The sequence below is a fragment of the Acomys russatus genome, chromosome 6, assembly GCF_903995435.1.
Source record: "Acomys russatus chromosome 6, mAcoRus1.1, whole genome shotgun sequence".
In the NCBI taxonomy this organism is placed as follows: Eukaryota; Metazoa; Chordata; class Mammalia; order Rodentia; family Muridae; genus Acomys; species Acomys russatus.
The window spans coordinates 30,551,702-30,570,473 of record NC_067142.1 but is presented as its reverse complement, the minus strand read 5'-3'; the positions used below and the strand labels follow the sequence as shown (position 1 = coordinate 30,570,473).

The window sequence follows — 18,772 nt, the reverse complement described above, 5'->3', positions numbered from 1 at the left end:
TGTGAAGAATCAGCATACTCTCGCTATGAAACATTCACCAGTTTATACTGGCCAGTGACAGCGCTGATCTTATTTGTCAACCTGACCCACCTGGGAAGAGGGACCCCCCCAGATGAAGAACTGCCCCCGTCAGATTGGCTGCAGACATGGCTGTGGGGCATTTCCTTCATTGCTATTGACGTTGCCCACTGTGGGTGGTGCCGTCTCTAGGCAGGTGGGTCTAGGCTATATAAGGAGGGCCACTGAGCACGAGCCTAGAAAGAACCCAATCAACAGTGTTCCTCTGTGGTTTCTGTTTCCTCCTCTGTCTTGGGTGCCTCAATGATGGGCTGTAACCTGTAAGACAAAATAAACCCTTTCCTCCCCAAGTTGTTTTGGTCAGTGCTTTATTACAGTAACAGAAAGTAAGCAAAGACACCTATTTAATACTGGATGCCCTCCACAGCCAACAATGCATATCCCAAACAGTTAAATGGGAATTAAGTGGAGTTTTGTTGTGATTTCTATGGCTTTCCATAACTAAAAGATACCCACAATGATACTGGACATCTTACTCAACATTTATATTTTCTTGAGGACATGCCTATTCAAGCCTTTTCCATTTCTGGCCAGATTGTTCATGTGTTTGTTGAGTTACTGGAGTTCTTTATGTATCTGCATTCCAACCTTGATCAGTCACCTACAGTGGATTATTTCTTACTTATTTTGCAATGGGGTCTCATGTTCCCCATTATGATTTAATTAATCAATTAACTGATTAATTAACTGACTGACTGATGTAGGTGTGTGTACATGCATGTATAAGTACACATGCGAATGTGTGCATGTGGAGGTCAGGTCAGTGGCGGGGCTGGCCACTCTGAGCTCCAGGCATCGCCTGTCTCTGCAGGTGATCTGCAGGTGCTGGGTGATCTCATGCTTGCACAGCAGGCACTTTACCGATCAAGCCATCTTCCAGCCCAGGCCATTTTAACACAAGATATTAACCGAGTTGTTACGCTGATAAAATCATAAATTATAGCTTTCAACAGATTTTTACGACAGATAGGACCTGTGGCAAAAGTACTTAGGACTTTTGAAAAAATCATAATATAGCCTGTCAGGGGTCCAGGTTAAAGGAAAGAGAACTCTCATATTGGGCCAGTCCCCACTGACCCAGCATTCTCTTACCTTGCCAGACAGTAACTATTGCTACAGCGGGTTCTGTGGCCACAGACCAGCTGAGGCTTTTCAAGGCACGCCTCTCCATTACTCTGCTCAACAAAGGCACAAACTGCATGCCGTCAGCCTCCATGAGACTGACTTTGTGGTATCCATGGAGCTGAAAGCAAAGGCCAGTCTGCGGCATAACGTGGACAGTGTGACCCAGTGGCAAAGCTCAGGTGCTTTGGGTATAACACCATGTCCCAAGTCTAGTTATTTTGAGGGGTCAGTGATACCACAAAGCCCTCAGAACAGTGCCTGGGGCTAGGGTTCCCTGGGCCCCTGTATAGAGATACTGTCCTCTGGTCCTGAACAAGCAGCTAAGTTGTTCCTACAGACTCGAAAGTTAAAAAAAAAAAAAAAAAAAAAAATGAGTCAAGGGAGAACACTGTGCTCTGGGGTCTTCACCAAGATGACCTCCATCACATGATGCTGCCTGAAAGCCAGTCATTGATGACTAATCATTCTGAGCCTGTTTGTGTCATAGTGCATGTACTTCCGCCTGTCTTCCTCGGGTGACCTGTGGGCTCCCGGGGATAGGGGCTACATCGGTCTGTTTCATCTCCCAAGGTACCTCTCATAGTCTTCAACCCATCTCAGTCAGTTCCTGTTGACTGACTGCCTGTTGCCACTAACCGTCTGCTCTGCATTTTTGTCTCTGGGGACGTCGTCTCTTTCCAGTTTCTCACCCACTTTCTTTATGCTGTATCTCCACTGAGCACTCTAGATCCACTCGGGTCCCACGTGGCTCTGTGACAGAGTCCCTTCCCACTCTGCTGTAGGTGACAACTGGAGAACATCATTTAGGAAGTTCTAGTCCTGTTATTTGGGGACCCATAGACATGTCACAAATGGATGAGAATGAACCCTTTCACTGCCATTGGGTAGCACAGAGGAGCCATCCCAGAACACGGGCACTTTGGAGCTAGGACGGCAAGCCCAACAGAAGGAGTTGGGGCCTGGAGGGCCCCTGCATAGTCATTTGTTGAGTACATGGCTGCGGCTCTCTCTGGCTTGGGCTTACAGAAAGCTTCCACTCAAGGGGCCTGAAAATTGCCGCTGACAGATGTGCTAAGAGCGAGAAAGGAAATCATGACCTACTTGAGCCTGGCTGAGGCAAAGTCTTGCTGACACAAAGGGAAAGCAGGTGGCAAGCACTGAGCAAAGCAGAGACGGGAGGGGTAGCTCTTGCTCCTCTGGGCCATGGTTACTGACACAATTCAGATGGGCCCAGCTGTGCCCCAGGTCCTCAGCTCCACACCCAGTTCTCTGAAAGAGAGGGGGAAGTAGTGATGAAAGCCTTGCCTTTTGTGTCCAATCTTAGCCCTGTGGTGGGCCTTAGAGTTTCTCTGGTGTCACTTCATGATTTGACAGATGAGGAAACTAAGAGTCTGAGAGAGGAAGTGACTTGCCATAGGTCACAGGTCATTCGATGGCATGCAGTCATTCTTATCAGCAAGCAAGAAAGAAGCAGGCCAGCCAGCAGCGCAGTGGTGCACACCTATGATCCCAGCACCCTGGGAGGCAGAGGCAGGAGGATCTGACACCAGCCTGGTCTACAAAGCAAGTCCAAGGCAACACAGAGAAACCCAAACAAAAGACAACCAAAAAGTAGGCCAGCCCAAGTTCCATACAGCCATGTGTTCCTGGCTGTGAACCCTTAGGGTACAAGGCAGGTGCTCTTGGACCTGGCTGAGTGGGATCCAGGGAGAGTGAGCTCTGTGCTGGGAATCTACCCCAGCTGCTTTACCCTCCCTGACAACTAACCAACAGGAATTTTCCTGATACCTCCTTAGAGGCCATGTTAGCTGAGCTAGTTAGCTGAGCCATGTTAGCTGCGCCCAGCAGTGGTTACCAAAGAAGCTTAGGCATCCAACATAGAGTCTGTTCTATCCAGGGAAAATCTACCTGGGGATGCTGGGTTAATAGATGTGAGATCATCTTTAGACAACAGAGGACTTAGTCAAGGGCTAGATGAAGCCATACAGGCTCAGAATGTTCCTCCACTGGTCCTTGCAGCATGGATTTAATGTTCACAAGCAGCTGCAGGGGTCTATGATGTGTGGTAATGTGCAGCTTTGCTGCAAGAGGACTCCCCTGAGCCCGTGGGTCCAGCCACCCACTCTCATCCTAGCGTCAGCCAACTGTGTTGCCTCCTGTCAGGGAGGGAGAGAGAACAACTCCGGAGACATGGCCAAGCCTTTGCCTTCGGCGTTCCCATTCACTGTGAGTGGACTTACAACAGCCCGCTAGCCGGTGGTGGGAGGAAACACAGAAACCGTGGGGCAGCATGAACTTGACAGAAGTGAGCATCACCTGGGAGATGAGCTTTGGGGCATACCTGGGGTAGGGGGGGCTCTATATCTTGATCACCTTAAGACCCATCACTGGGTGGCATTATTCCCTTATCAAAGGACTCTGGGGTCTCTGGGAAGTGCACACCTTGAATCCTAAACCCAGGAGGCAGAAGCAGGTGGATTTCTGTGAGTTTGAGGTCAGCCTAGTCAACATAGTGAGTTCCAGCCTAGCCAGGGCTACCCTTTCTCAATACAACAACAACCACTACTACTAATTAATAATAATAATAACAACAACAACAATAACAGTGATGATGATGATAGAGAAAGCCAGCTGAGCAGTAAGCCTGCATTCATTGCTCTGTTTCCATCATGGATGCTGCAACACGCTTATGTCCCTCAAACTCCTGCCACCATGACTTCCCACTGTGACCCACTGTAACCTGGAACTTCAAGCCAAAACAGACTCTTTTTTCCCTAAGTTGCTTTTGTCTGGCTGTTTTATCACAGGAGCAGGAAGAAAACACTAAAATGCAAAGTGTGACTTGGGAGAAAGAGACTGGATAGAAGTGTATACCCCTTCCTTCCTTTGAGAATTACAATGCCACACAACTGATACAGGGAGGGTCCCGAGGATGGGAGACGACTGTGGGCTGAGTTTCTCTAGGCCCCATATGGAGGAGCTGGAGCTGAGGGAAGAGGCATGTGAACTCTAGGCAGGGAAATTGCACAAACACCACCGTGGAGCAAACTGCTACCCATGGGCACATTGCACAAAGCCAGTTTCACTGCTCATGGGTACATTGCACAAACACGTTTTATTGGGCCACAGCTACCCCCACTCTGTGGCTGCCTCTGTGTTATAGGATGGAGGTGAGGAGATGCAACAGACTGTGGCCTCGGAAGCCTAGCCTTTACTACCCGAACCTTCACAGAAAGTCTGCCCGCTGCCTGTGTTGAGAAGGGGATGGATGGACTTTAAGGCTGTTTGTCTAATCTACAACAAGTGAACAAGGACAGTGAGAAATGAAGCTGGTTTAGAGGGGTAGGGCTGGGTTTTCCTGGGAAACCTCTGGTTCGGTTTATCTCTAAAATACCTTTGAACCCATTGTCTCGCTTATTTTTACTTTTACATCAATCAGTGATGAAATTTGATCCCAATTTTATAGAAGAAACCAAGGTTTGGAGGTTCTCTGATTCTCTCAAGGTCATACAACTAGTAGTGGGGTCAAAAGCCAAGTACATGCTGCCCATTTCCCCAGTATTTACTGAGCCCTACTGGGTGCTAAGTAGGAGCGAGGCTCCAGGATACCTCTATGCCTTGGATGAGACAGGCATAGTTACTTCACTCACATTTAAACCCAAGGCCCACCACAGCTCCTTTGAGAAGCTGAGACCCCTTCCCCCTGCCGTCAGGGAGGGGTCAGTGACAGTTGTTGAGCAAGTGTCCATTATCTTCTTCATGCCCAGTGCTGATGATGGACACAGAAGAAATAGAAGGTCATGTGGCTCTGGTCATGACTGAGCTTCTATCCGGGAGAGAGGGGAAGCCAGCACTGATAGCTTCCTGGGAGGTGGGTGGAAGCAGGGTTGTAGATAAACTCAAAATGACATAAGGCTGGCTTTCCCTAAGCTTAGCTTTGGTCTGGCTGTGATTCGCTTTCTTCAACTGTAGGTGGGCGCAAAGATGGTGACTTTCTTCATGTGTGTGCTGTGGGGTCAGTGAGCTGAGAAATGCTGAGAACAGTACACGGTGTGGAAGAGGCAGTGCTGAAGGAGTGCCATCACCACCACCATCACCCAGGGTTGAGTGGTTAGGGAAGCCTTGCCAGGTGAAGAGACTGCAGGTGGGAAGACAGGAGTGAGACTGGTTAGGGAAGCCTTGCCAGGTGAAGAGACTGCAGGTGGGAAGAAGACAGGAGTGAGACGATGAAAGTCCTGAGTGAGGAGAACATGCTGACATATTTTAGAAGGAGAGTGACATGTTTTTTAGCAGAGCTGAGGGTTGTGTGATTTAGGTCAAGACAAAGCCAACGCTGAGGGTGGGGACACTGTCTTTTGCCTACTTGTCACTCTGCAAACCTTGCTGGAGATTTCTTGTTCTGCCCCCGCACCCCTACCCCCCCCCCCCCCGCCGGCCCATTTGGGGATTAGAAGCTACAGGTGTCACTCAGAGCTGTCTTTTGTAGAGTGGAACAGCCAAAATGAAGACTTCCTATATGTCATTGATTACCATGCAGAACTGGCCAGTGTGGTGGTGTCATACAGCAAAATCTGACATGGCATAAAGCTGTTCTGTGTTGGGGTTATTAAAGGTATTTTTATTTTACTTAGTTTTTTGAGGTAATAGTCTTGCTAGCTCATATAGACCAAGCTGGCCTTGAATTGGCAGTGGTCCTCCTGCCTCTGTCTCCTGAGCTACGATGATAGGTGCATGACACCACCCCCAGCCCATTAAGGGCAGTTTAATAAAGAAATTAGAGAATCATTTTAGGGAGGGGCACCTGTGCTCTCACTACCTGCTCACACACAGCCTTTCACTTGGCTGTCATGGCCCCACTTTATAACTTCGTAACTGCCATTATCTCCAGAGCTCAGAGTGGTTACAGCCTTTCATGTGGTTTAGGACAGGAGACAAACCAGCTGTTCAGCAGTGCCGGGAGGAGCCAGGCATGCTGACAATACCTCAGCCACCAGTAGATCTCTCAGCAGAGCCAATTAGTTCCTTGTCACATGGCCTGAGGAGGGCAAGCTCTCAGAGAGACACCTGACAGGATACTAGATGTACCTAAATCATAAGAGCCCAACCCCCATCCTGTCTGGACATCAGGGCACCCCAAGGCACAAATGCTATCTTCCTGGCTTCTAACTTTGTGCCTGTCATCAGAGAGACAAATCTTTCACTTTGAGGGCTTGAGAATCTACCAGGTGAACAGAAACCAGAGTCTGCTTCACCCTTGGGAAGGTTACTGCGTTCCTGACTTGTTCACACGGTGAATACTGCCTTTTAGGTGAAGCATGGGGGCAGCTTTTACCTGTTCGCCCCAAAATATTAGCTCTGTATCTGGATGGAATTGTTACAAGGGTCTCGCTCAGGGTCTAAATTCTTCAACGTGGTGAAATCATCTTGGAGATTTCTACAATTCCTGTTCCCCAGGCTGCATCCCTGATCAATGAAATTGGCACCCTCTGAGGAGAAAGTTCAGGAAACCATATTTCTAGAAAATCCCCAGATGACTCCAATGTGCTTGGAAGTTTAAGATCCCATAGTCTAGATCCTATGGTGCTGCCCAGGCTGATGGTGGACTCTGAGCTCTTGGATAGGGCTTGCTGGTTGGCCTACTTTGGTGAGTGACTCATTTCATTTGTAGGTTAGATCTTGCCTGGCAGGTTCAGTGTGGGCAGCAGCCAGACTCAACTGGGTGCTGGGTGCTGACATTTGGCGCTGACATTCTATGGAAGCAAGGTTCACGGTGTTGGCCACACACAGGCTGTTGACACTCCTAGGTAAATGGAGCTCACCTATGCACCTGGAAGACCAGCCCTTCCAATGTTGAGGTCAGGGACACCGTCTTCTGCCTCTGTCTGGAAGGTACCCATGGCTACTTGCATCATTTCCCAGGCTTGTGGGGAGGGAAGAGATGGGTTGATGTAATGAATAAAAAAGTGGAACAGGAAGAAACCTAAGGCCAAGGCAGCTGTGACTCACTGTGGCTCAAAGTAGGCGTGGAAACAGGCCTTCGCCAGCCAAAACATAGCTGCTTTTTCAACAAGGAAATGGCTAGAGTTTGACTGGAAAGTGAGATCTTCCAGGGACGTCTAGAGTTTTCTACAACTTAAAACTCTGTTTTTTTTTTTTTTTTTTTGGTAGATGAACATGAGACTGTCCCAGGAACGACAGTCAGCCTGCCTTAGAGATGGGCAGAAGGAAGTATAAAAGAGCAGCCATGCTGCTCATTCTGACTGGAAATGGCCAGGAAGCAAGGCAAGGCCATAGCCAGGCACATCTGATCCACAGAGATCTATCCAGCCTATGGAGACTGGGAGGGAGAGTCCCAGACGTGAAGACAAACAAGAGGGCCATTTGAAAGTCCCCAGATTCATGAGTCAATAGCAAATGAAGCCAGCCGGTGAGGCGCACATCACTTTTTTTTTTTTAAAAACCTCCAGCAAACAGGAGATGTCCTAACAACAGTTTTCTTAAGGTCCAACTCAGGAATCTAAGAGGGCATCCTGGTAGGCTCCTACGTGCTACCCGCTGCCTCCCACTGCAGATGTTGGGAGCCCTTCAGTGTCAGCTTCACAGACAATGCAAGGCCCACTGTGACCCTAGAGCTGGACATTAGGCCATTTTCGATGCATGTTCCACAGGTTGGGTCTTGTTTAACGAGCTGTTCATCTCAGGCCTGAGATGTTAAAATTCGAGGACCACTACTGGTGTGGTGGGGTACTGCAGCAGAAGAGGCTACCCTAGGGTGACCACATGGTCCATTGAGAACTGGGCTCCAGGCTTAGTGGACTTCCTTCTCACTCCTACTTGGCCACTCACTACGAGTGGGATACCGGCACAGTATTTTTATTATTTTTTTTATGTTTGCTATTTTACGATAGAAATGACATAGGTAGTATGTTGGAGAAGGCATCTGAAACACCAACACAGTGATGATCCCATCAGGAGCTGTGGGTGAAAAGTGCACAGGGAGCAGACCCCGGCAAGAACCTCCAATGAAAGAGGATGTTATCTCGTCTCTGTGGTGGTCAGGGAAGGAGGGGCTCTACAGACCCGCAATGTCCACTCCTCCTGACAGTCATGGAATCGCACTTTCCCTGTGCTCTGTAGGACTGGAGTGGGAGGAGGAAGCATTGGCATGCTGTCAGTGTGATGAAGTCCCCAAAATGGGTAGGTCGAAGGGAGAGGTCAGGGGTGAGCTCTGTTGGTAGGTGCTCGACTGCGCTTCACTTGGTGGCGGTGGCAATGTGATGTGGGACCTGTTGTAAAAACCCCCAAACTGCTGGGCATGGTGGCACATGCCTTTAATCCCAGCACTTGGGAGGCAGACAGGTGGATCGCTGTGAGTTCAAGGCCAGCCTGGTCTACAAAGCGAGTCCAGGACAGCCAAGGCTAACATAGAGAGATCCTGTCTCGAAACAAAACAAAACAAAACAAAACCCAAAAAACAAACAAACAAACAAAAAAACCAAACCAAACCCACAAGCGGTGTCATATCACCCCTCCCTGTGCATCTGCTCTACAGCTGCCGGATTGCTAAGATCAGGAACTTCTGGGAGAATTTCTACCTAGCAGCTCCTATACTCCAAGCCGCTCAGGACAACATGAATACAAAATCAGGAAGTGACCATGAACATAAGAGAAATCTACTGTAAAAAAGAACTGTGTAGATCTCAGGACCACAGTGTACCATGCTGCCAGGGAAACTGACATCCACTTTCACATCATTCTGTTTTCCTGGGGGCTGCAGAGGGGACATCCGGGGACTATGTGAGGAGGAGGACTCTTGGTGATGCAGGGAGAACGTGGCAGGCAGGTGTGAGGTTTCTGGTTCCCTCCGCACGTGATGATGAGGGTATTTCAGGCAAGCTGGTAAGTGCCTCTTAGTCTCCATGTTTCTCACCTGCAAAGCAGGGGTAATGAGTCATCACAGTTCAGGTCTGAGGTGCGGAGACAGCTGAATCCTTACTGTACAGAGGAGGTGCTCAGCAAATGCAGACTGTCCCTAGCAGAGGGGACTACAGGACCCCTGTCCCTACCAGTTCATTTATTTGACAGATATATCCTCACTTGAGATGAGCACAGCTTATTGTCAGTGACATGAGCTCCAGCTGGTGGGCATGTGCCCTTGTTCTTTGGTTCCGAGTGTTATCAGCTTCTGCTAGCATGCACTTACACCTTTGTAACTTTATCATTATTTCTTTGAGATGGACAGACCATGGCTTCATGTGTGAGAGCACCTTTTCCACAGCAAACCATGATTACATGAGTCCTACCCACTCACCAACTTCATCTTCAGTGCTCTGATGTGGGGCATTCCAACGCTGGTGTCTTGGCCACTGTGGGGGCATTCCGACCTTGGTTTCGGTCAGTGTGGGGCACTCCGACGCTGGGGTCTCGGCCAGTGTGGGGGGGGCAGCATTATTCCCATTTCAGAGGTGAGGAAGCCCAAGGCTGAGAAGAGTTTGAGTGGCTGGCCTCTTTATTTTGTTTTTCTAGACAAGGTGTCTCTGCCTTGCCTGTCCTGGACTCACTCTGTAGACCAGGCTGGCCTCAAACCCACAGCGATCTGCCTGCCTCTGCCTCCCGAGTGCTGGGAATAAAGGCGTACGCCACCACACCTGGCCTCTTATGTTGGCATTTATTTCTTAGCCGAAGCAGCAGCTGTGGAGGTATGCTCACGGCCCTTCATGCCCCGAGAGCCACTGTACACACTCCCACTTCTCTGTTGCAGAATGTCTGTAAGGAAGTGGAGGCGACACAGCACCCACCCACGCTACAGGAGATCAAGCAGAAGATCGACAGTTATAACAGCCGGGAGAAGCACTGCCTGGGCATGAAGTTGGTAAGCAGGGCCTATCCATCCCTACCCAGCATCCCTTCTGTCCCTGCTCTCCACAGAAGCAGCCACTCCCTTGCAGTTCATACTCATTTGTTCAGGCCCAGCTTTCTGTGGCCTCAGAGACTCAGAGAAATACAGTGGGCTTTAGAAGAGACTCCAAGTACAATGTGTTCCATTTACTCTGGCAACTTTGGGAAAGTTTAACCTCTCCTTGCTTCAGTGTAAAATAGAGATCTCCATATTGATATATAAGAGATCTTGGGGGAATTATATGACAGTGACTGATGGAGGGTTTGGGAGCTTGATCCCCGGGAAGCCCTTGACCAGGGGAATTTGCAACTCCTGTTCCTTAGTGCTCACACTAAGCACTAAGGTGTCTGTCTTTAAGGGGCGATGGTAGGAGAGCCCTGCCCCCTGCTGGTGACTGGCAGCAACTGGCTCTCTGGAGCTTCCAAGTCACACAGGGGCCTCAGAAAATGCAGAAGCCAGTCAGGTCAGGTTTGTTGGGCTGGATCTCTGAGGACCTTGATGTTCAGAGGTAGAGGGGTGACTTCAGACTCTGCCTTTAGTGTGAGGGCCCAGCATGGCAATTGGTAATAATACCTGTCTGGTAGAGGGATGGGGCAGCCGGTCTAAATTTCCTGTGAGTAGCCCCACCAATCTTTTCTGGTAACTGGGTGCCAGAGCTCCTGGGCAATAAGGAGAGTGTATTATCTCCAACACCTCTAGACATGGGATCCAGGAAGGGACTCAGGCAGGCTGACTGGAGAGGCCCCTGTCAGATCCTCTGTAGTTCACAACCTACAGTGGCAGACAGAACCGTGCAAGATGCGCCTCCTCCTTGCAGAGTGAAGACGGCACCTACACAGGTTTCATCAAAGTGCATTTGAAACTCCGACGGCCAGTGACGGTGCCTGCTGGGATTCGGCCCCAGTCTATCTATGATGCCATCAAGGAAGTGAACCCCGCAGCCACCACAGATAAGCGGACATCCTTCTACCTGCCACTCGATGCCATCAAGCAGCTGCATATCAGTAGCACCACCACCGTCAGTGAGGTCATCCAGGGGCTGCTCAAGAAATTCATGGTTGTGGACAACCCACAGAAGTTTGCACTTTTTAAGCGGATATACAAAGATGGACAAGGTATGGGTTTCCAAACTTTCCCCAGTCTGCCAATATCCACACTGTCATTAATCTTCCCTGTCAGCCCCGGATGTTCCAGGCAGCAGGGCTATAGCCATCTATGGTGTTAGGATTCATGGAAGAGCCAGGCATGGGACCTGAGCAGGAAAACCAGCAGAGCGCCTGACTAGGCAGCTCACGCCTACCACTGTGGCCAGCGCCATGCATGCACAGGAGAGACACACCCTGGGCTCTGGGCTCCTCATCTGTACAATGGGAAGGAGTCCACCCACTGCTCCTCTTCCTTTGGAAGATGATGTAAATGGAAACATGGCTAAACTCTGCTATCCTGGAAATGGAGACAGGGCTTTCTGAATGGCAGGAATGAGTGGGAGGCTCTGAGCTGCCACTGTCTGGTCAGGTTCACGGCCCCTAGAACCATGTCCCGCCCTTGTCTTCCGAGATGAGCACCCAGCCCTCCATTCTGTGTTTGCAGTGCTCTTCCAGAAACTCTCCATTGCGGAGTGCCCTCTCCACCTGCGCCTGCTCGCTGGGCCTGACACTGACGTCCTCAGCTTTGTGCTGAAGGAGAATGAAACTGGAGAGGTTGAGGTATGTCTGCACCCTTTGCAACACCAGCCCTGGGTGGGCAGGCAGAACCAACTGGGCGAGGACAGACGGTGCTGTGTCCTAACTGCAGAGTGTAGGTGGGGGCAGCAGGACTGCCAGAGGCTCTGTGTTTAACCCAGGCTCGTCAGCTGGGCACATCACAGCAAAGCATGTTACAACCCACACATGGCAAAGCCTATGGAAAGGATTTCATTTGCTTCGTTTGTGAAAATGGGGTAGAGGGTATGGTGTGGGGTCATACTGAGAAACTGTGTTCAGGCCCCATCTGGTTTTGCCCTAAGGCCCAGCAAGCTCTAGGTAGTGGGTAGATATTTCTGAAACATTCTTCTCTCCTAAAATACTGACTTCCTTTCTCCAAGGGGGACTAACCAGGGTCGGTCTCCTGGCAAAAATGGGGTCAAATCAGGCAGTAATCCTCCAAGCCTAGAACACTTGGGATGTGGTCTTTGAGGAGTGATAGAAAGAGGGCCGAGTGCTGTCACACAGTTCAGAGCAGAGTTGTGTTTGTTGTTTTGGTGGAGTCAGTGGAGATTTGGAGGATCTGAGCAGACAGAAGCAGACAGGGCTCTGCACTCATTTCAGTCAGGACCACTCAGTATGGTCTTGAGTTGAGGCCACTGCCGGCCTTGGGCATGGGGGTAGGGGGCTGGAGCCGTTCGAGGCTGCACTCTGCCTCTGTCAGCTCCACGACTGCTTTTCTCACAGTCTCTCTTGTGGACCACAGGTTTATTTCTATCGAGCATGGGGATTAAAGCAGACACACCCTAAGACATCCCCTCGTGCTCAAGGAGCTTAGGGAGCTTAGGGTCCTTTTCCTTTCTCCCATGTGGAGCCGTTGGCCTGACCAGCCAGAGCCAACGGAGAGGTGTCCAGGGCATGCATAGTGCACCGTCATGGGAAGATGGGCAACAGGGTGGAGTTTGGTACCTGTTGTCGCACAGCTGGTGAGAGGTGTCAGAGAATACATCCAGCCCCAGAATGAAGACCTCAGCTGCTGCTGACTCTCCCCATGAAAACTGGGTACACAGGCTGGGAGCTTGACCGCCTGTGGCTGATGTGACTTATGTACAGTGCAAATGTCATTCATGGCACCTGCCTGTTCAGTTGAAAACTGTGTGGCTCCTCACTGATATAAGCTGTGGAGGCGGCAGCAGAGCCCTTGAGTGATGTCAAGTTCTAACCATTTCCCCTTGTTTTCTCCACCTCCTCCTCCATGCCTCACAGTGGGATGCCTTTTCCATCCCTGAACTCCAGAACTTCTTAACTATCCTGGAAAAAGAGGAGCAGGACAAAATCCACCAGCTGCAGAACAAGTACAACAAATTCCGACAGAAACTGGAGGAAGCATTGCGAGAGTCCCAAGGGAAGCCTGGGTAACCAGCGTACTTCCTGCCCTCTCAGTGCCCTCCGATTTATTTTGTTAATTATTTTGCGATGGACAGTTATTCTCAAGACACCTCTGGTGGGTCCACTTGTGCCTGCCCAGCAGTTAACAGATATGGAACAAAGTCTCCTTCCAAAGTGTCTGTGCAGGGTTCGATTCCTGCCACCCACCGCACCATGGCTCTGGAGAGATTCCCCTGCGATCAAGTCGTGTGTGGAACGACCAGTGTTTGTCCTGCTCAATCTGCTGGCCTTTCACAAACCAAATAGTTGCCTCTCTGGCCACCAAACTGCAACCAATCACTCCAGCCTGCAACGGAGAGCTTTTAGAGCCTGTGTTCTTTCTCTGGGTCTAGTTCTTCAGGCCGTCCTTTTCCCACCTATAGTATCTTTATTTATGGGTCAACTGCCATATTCATTTAGCTAAGTCCTCGACAGCAAGAAAATGCTCATGAAAGGACTGTCCTCTTTGCCCCAAGGTGCCTCCTCTTCACTAGTCCTAGACACTCAGGGTCAGCCTGAGATTTCCAGAGGCTACAGCCTGACCGAGAAGTCTCCCATCACCCAACAGGCTGTGTGCATGCAAACCCAAAGGCATATACGTCCATTTGTGTGGTATTTCAGCCCAACTCTGTCCAATGTTTGCTGTTACATTTTGAATTTAATGTTGTTGTCACCCTCATGGGTTTCTACCAGAGAGAAACCCGCCACCTAGCAACTTTAGTTTCCTGCCAAGTCAGCAGGCAGTGTTGCACAGCCACACATCCAAGCTGTCTTCCAGCCTGCGTCTATGGAGAAAGCAGTGGGGCCTGGACAGCCTTGTTGACTCTTCGGCCTTCAGCTCCACCTCAATCCTCGCACCGAGGCTTGGGGCTCTGCAGCTGCTCCCTGAGCACAGGCCTTGATTACAGCAACAGGTCCTACAACTTGAGTCCTTGCTGGTGCGAGGCCTGGTCTGCTTGCAGCACAGCACTGGGCAAACTTGTGGGCCTGGCCTTCCTGCTGACCTCAGAGGTAAGAGCAGGACATGTTCGCCTGAAGCTCTCCTGCTGGCTTGCCCCTGGTAGAAAGTGGACAATGATGGTACAGAGCCAAGGACAGGCGATTCCCCAAAGCATGGGGTGATGCTCTCACACCGCTTTCCCATCAAGCTTCTAAATCAGGCTTTTACTTTGGAGATGTGATATCATTAGACCACACTGACAGTGTCAGACTAGGACTCCAGCTCTTGACTAGTTCAAACTGAAAGCCAATTAGCCAGACCATACCAACCAGAGCCAGGACTGCAAAGACACTCCATACAGAGGAAGAAAACTTGCCCTTTTCAAAGAGGGCCAGTGTTCCAGTCTAGCGCCCAGAAGAGACCTCTTTCTTGTTGCCCTCGCCTTACCATACCCCTCGGGTTGTTTGAAGCCCAAACTTGCTTGTGTAGCCTCAAGAGTTCCCTCCCCAGCTCAAGCTGAGTCTGCACTGCTGCTGTCCCAGAAGAATGCCAAGTCCTTGTCATTCACACTGTGTGTCATCTTCCTCAGAGCTGCAAAAGCAACGTGAGCTAGCGAGTCTATGCAGTTGTGCATCCATCAAACCCCTGGCTGGCTGTCATCTCCTGCTCAGCCTTAGCACTGCCCTCACCTAAGAAGCCCCCTCCTGCTGTGTATTACAGGGGCACGTGGAAAGTCATTCCCTTCATCCTGCATGTCTGTAGCATTAGGAGAAGGCATGGCTCCTGCTGTAAACACTGTGAATGCTGCTGAGAACCTCCCTCCATGGGGGACTCTTTTATTTTTGAGAAGAAAAAAAGTCATGTGTATATGTATATATATATACAAATATATACATGTGTATATACACATAGAGGCATATAGCTATATATAAAGAAAAGGTGTTTATTCAGAAAATTATGGTAAAATTCTGACTTTAAAGCACAGTTAGACCCGGGACCTCTACTGAGGCTGAGTGTCTGGAAAGTGTGTCTCAGCGCTGGGTGTAACTGCTGGTAGTGCCTTCTATGGTTGTACTGCTTTGTGTGTGGGTGTTTGTTTTGAGGCTATTTTCTTTCTAAATGTCTTATATGTTTTTTTTTTAAATGAGTAATAAAAGCTCACTGTAAAAACAGTTCACAGTGGAAACATCCTCCCTGAGCGTCACCATCTTAATGGAGAGTGGGGGGGAGAGAGTTTTCTTCTACAGTAGGCTTGGGAATGAAGGCTACCATTCAAATGCTTTTGAGAAACCTGTGCAAACACCGAGGGGACTGCCTCTTCTCCATCCGCAGTGCTGGAGAGCGGGGAGGACTCACAGCAAGCCACATGCTGAGTTAGGAAAGGCCAGGGCTTTCTGGATACAAAGGTAAACACTTTACTCCGGAATTACTTACAACTAAGATGTCATTGCTGATTTCAACTGCAGACAGGGATGAGCGGGTACCCAAGCAGCCCTCATTTGGCACCCTCTGATTTCTAACAAAGAAATATCTTTAAAGTCACAGACATAGCCTCATAAAGTTTGCCAGGGAGAACACTGCCTACCTTCCAGTGTTGCTCATGTACCATTCAATGCATGGGGCCCTCATGGGCTCTCCAAAGTCTATCCAATTCTGCCCCTCTCCACCAGGAACCCTTAAATTAGCCAATCCCAGGGCTGATGAGATGGCTTAGTGGGTAAAGGTGCTTGCTGCCAAGCCTGTCAACCTGAGTCTATGGCAAATATGCACCTATGCAGAGGGGAGGAGGGGAGGGAAGAAGGCAGAGAGGCTCTTTATGTAGCCATGACTGTCCTGGAACTAACTCACTATGTAGACCAAGCTACCCTCAAATCAGAAATTCACCTGCCTCTGCCTCCTATGTGTTGAGATTAAAGATGTCTGCCATTTCACCTGGATTATACTCATGAATTAGCTGGCATCCAAACTGCCTAGCCTGGTCCTGCATATCTTGTACTAGGGTCCAACCAAGTAGGTCTGCCTTGTCCCCAACTTAATGTACCAGTCCCCAGATCTAGCCTGGGCCCCACATCCCATGTACCAGCCTAGTTTGGTCATCCCAGCCATACATCCTCCAGCCTCCTGGCTTTGCTGAGGATAGACATCTTGTCTACCTGCCCAGACTTGCTTCCTATTACCTGACTCCATCCTCTTGCACAAAAGCTAACCTAAATGGACCAAAGACCTAAATGTGAAACCTGAAACACTGAAACTGCTAGAAGAAACATAGGCCAGAGCCTAGAAGAGCTAGGTATAGGGAAAGGACTTCCTGAATAAGGACATATGTCCAGAAATTAGGGCCGACAGCTAAGGAAACAAATCAAGTGAAGAGGAAGCCCACAGAATGGGAGAGAATCTTTGCTAGCTATTCCTCAGAGGACTAACATCCAGAATATACAAAGAACTCAAAAAGCAAAAAGTTAAACAAGCAAACAACCCACTCCAAAACAAAACAAACAACAACAAAAACAATTAACTAAAAAACTAGAGATTTCTAAAAAAAAAAAGCTAAGAAATATGTCAAAAACATGTTTTATTATTGCTAACATTTAGGGAAATAAAAGTCAAAACCACTTACCCAGTCAGGCAGGCAACAAATACTGGAGAGCATGTAGGGGAAAGGGACTCTCCATTCATTGTTGATGGATTACGAACTGGTACAGCCACTCTGAAAATCAGTGTGGAGAACTTTTTTAAAAACACAAGTCAGGGGGGCTAGAGAGGTGGTTCAGCGGTTAAGAGCACTGACTGTTCTTCCAAAGGATCCAGGTTCAACTCCCAGCACCCACATGGCAGCTCACAACTGTCTACAATTCCAAGATCTGATACCCTCATACAGACATACATGCAGGCAAAACATCAGTGCACATAAAAAATAAAAATAAATAAATTATTTAAAAAAAAAACACATGTCAGTCTACCATATTGTCCAGCTATAGCAATCCTTGGCATTTGCCCAAAGGACTCAACATCCTATGACACAGATCCATGCTCAGCCATGTTCACTGGGGGTCCTCACAATAGCTAGGAAATGGAAACAACTTAACTGTTTTTCAACTGATCAATGGATAAGTAAAACATATACTCTAATCCACTATGTATATTATTCAGCTGTAAAGAAAAAGGAAATTTGAGGGAAATGGGTAGACTGAGAAAAGGTCACATTGACTGGCAACCCATATCCAGCAAGACAAGCGTCACGTGTTCTTTCTCTCTCACTCAGGGTTCCCAGCTCCAAATCTTCAGATGTGATTACCTGATCTGGAACAATTGCAGAAACCAAAAACCAGGAAAGTGAAGGTGGACAGGCTGGGCGGGGCGGCTAACTCAAGCTTCCAAAGGAGGGAGGCAGCCCACAGCCCTACCCAGTGCCAGCGCCTATGAGCCACAAGGAACAGTATGGTGGAATATCCCTAAGGGTACAGTAGTAGCACTCTTTTATCTTGGCAATAACCAATGATTAATTTGACTTACGGCCCACTCAACAAGAGGGAAATCATGTCTGGTGTTGCAAACCCCATCAACTCCCCAGCACTTGTGAGGTCTGGGTCTTAAAGGAGAAACTACTATCACCACTTTACTAAACCAGCGTAGTTCCCAAGACCCATCATCAAAGAAATGTCTCTTTGAAACAGACCTCTGCAGAAAACCACAGCCGGTCAAAATGCAGAGAGGAACTGATCCTGGGCTGCCCATCCCCAATGGGTGAATCTAAACAAAACTCCTGCACCTACCCCGGGGTAGTGGCACATACCTTTAATTAATTGGGAGGCAGAGCAGGTGGATCTCTGAATTCAAAGCCACCTTGGTCTACAAAACAAGTTCCAGGCCAACCAGGGCTACGTAGTGAGACCTTGTCTCAAAACAAACTACAAAAGTCAAGAAATAAAAAGGCTCAGGAATCATTATAGAAGAGGGAGGCAGAAATACACCAAGAGGGTGGCAACAGGAGGGAGGTGGCTACAATTGGGATGTAAAGTGAACAAATTAAAAAGAAAAAAAGAAATATGCCAAGAGCCAGAGGACCAAGAAATCTGCTGTAAGATTGTGTCTCCTAGAAATGACAGAAGCTTCACTCACCTCATGATAGCTCAACAATATGGCGGCCTAAACAAGCACACCACCACTAGTCCTGCTAACATGGAAGAGGGAATTGTATGGGGCCCCACTGCTAGACAGAACTAGAGCAATTTAGGAATGTGGAGAGTGGAAGATAGTCCTCCGCAGGCATGGGCCCCTTAACTGACTATCCAATACCAAGTGGTCAGCCCTGAGCTCATACATTCAAGTAACACTAAACAAGCTGAGCACATTGAATTTACACTTGTTATAGTATTTGCATAAATGTGCAAGTGTGTGTATGCATACATACAGTAAACATGCATGCGAACACACACACACACACACAGAAAGAAAAAGGCCATGAATTTGAGAGGAAGGCGAGTTAAAGAAGACCTTAGAGGAAGGAAAGCAGGTAGATGCCCCACCCTCCAGCCCCCAGAAATTAAGAGAACTCAGTAATCACTATGTAAGTCTGTAACTTCTGTCTACCTATCAGAAGGTGCATGCAAACAAAGTAGG

At 48.8% G+C, this 18,772-nt stretch overlaps 1 protein-coding gene across 3 annotated transcripts in view; it reads left to right on the top strand.

Annotated features, from left to right (window-relative positions):
- Positions 1-13,418, top strand: part of Rassf5 (Ras association domain family member 5) — a 65,796-nt gene extending 52,378 nt beyond the window's left edge. For 2 of the 3 annotated variants that reach the window (XM_051147343.1, XM_051147344.1), the window contains 4 exons: positions 9,965-10,075; positions 10,920-11,217; positions 11,693-11,808; positions 13,051-13,418. In XM_051147343.1, coding sequence (XP_051003300.1) covers positions 9,965-10,075; positions 10,920-11,217; positions 11,693-11,808; positions 13,051-13,203 — 678 coding nt within the window. In that variant the 3' untranslated portion in view covers positions 13,204-13,418. Of the gene's footprint in view, positions 1-9,964; positions 10,076-10,919; positions 11,218-11,692; positions 11,809-13,050 lie in introns of those variants that run through there. The other variant, XM_051147345.1, reaches the window with a different exon arrangement.
- Positions 13,419-18,772: the final 5,354 nt, after the last annotated feature.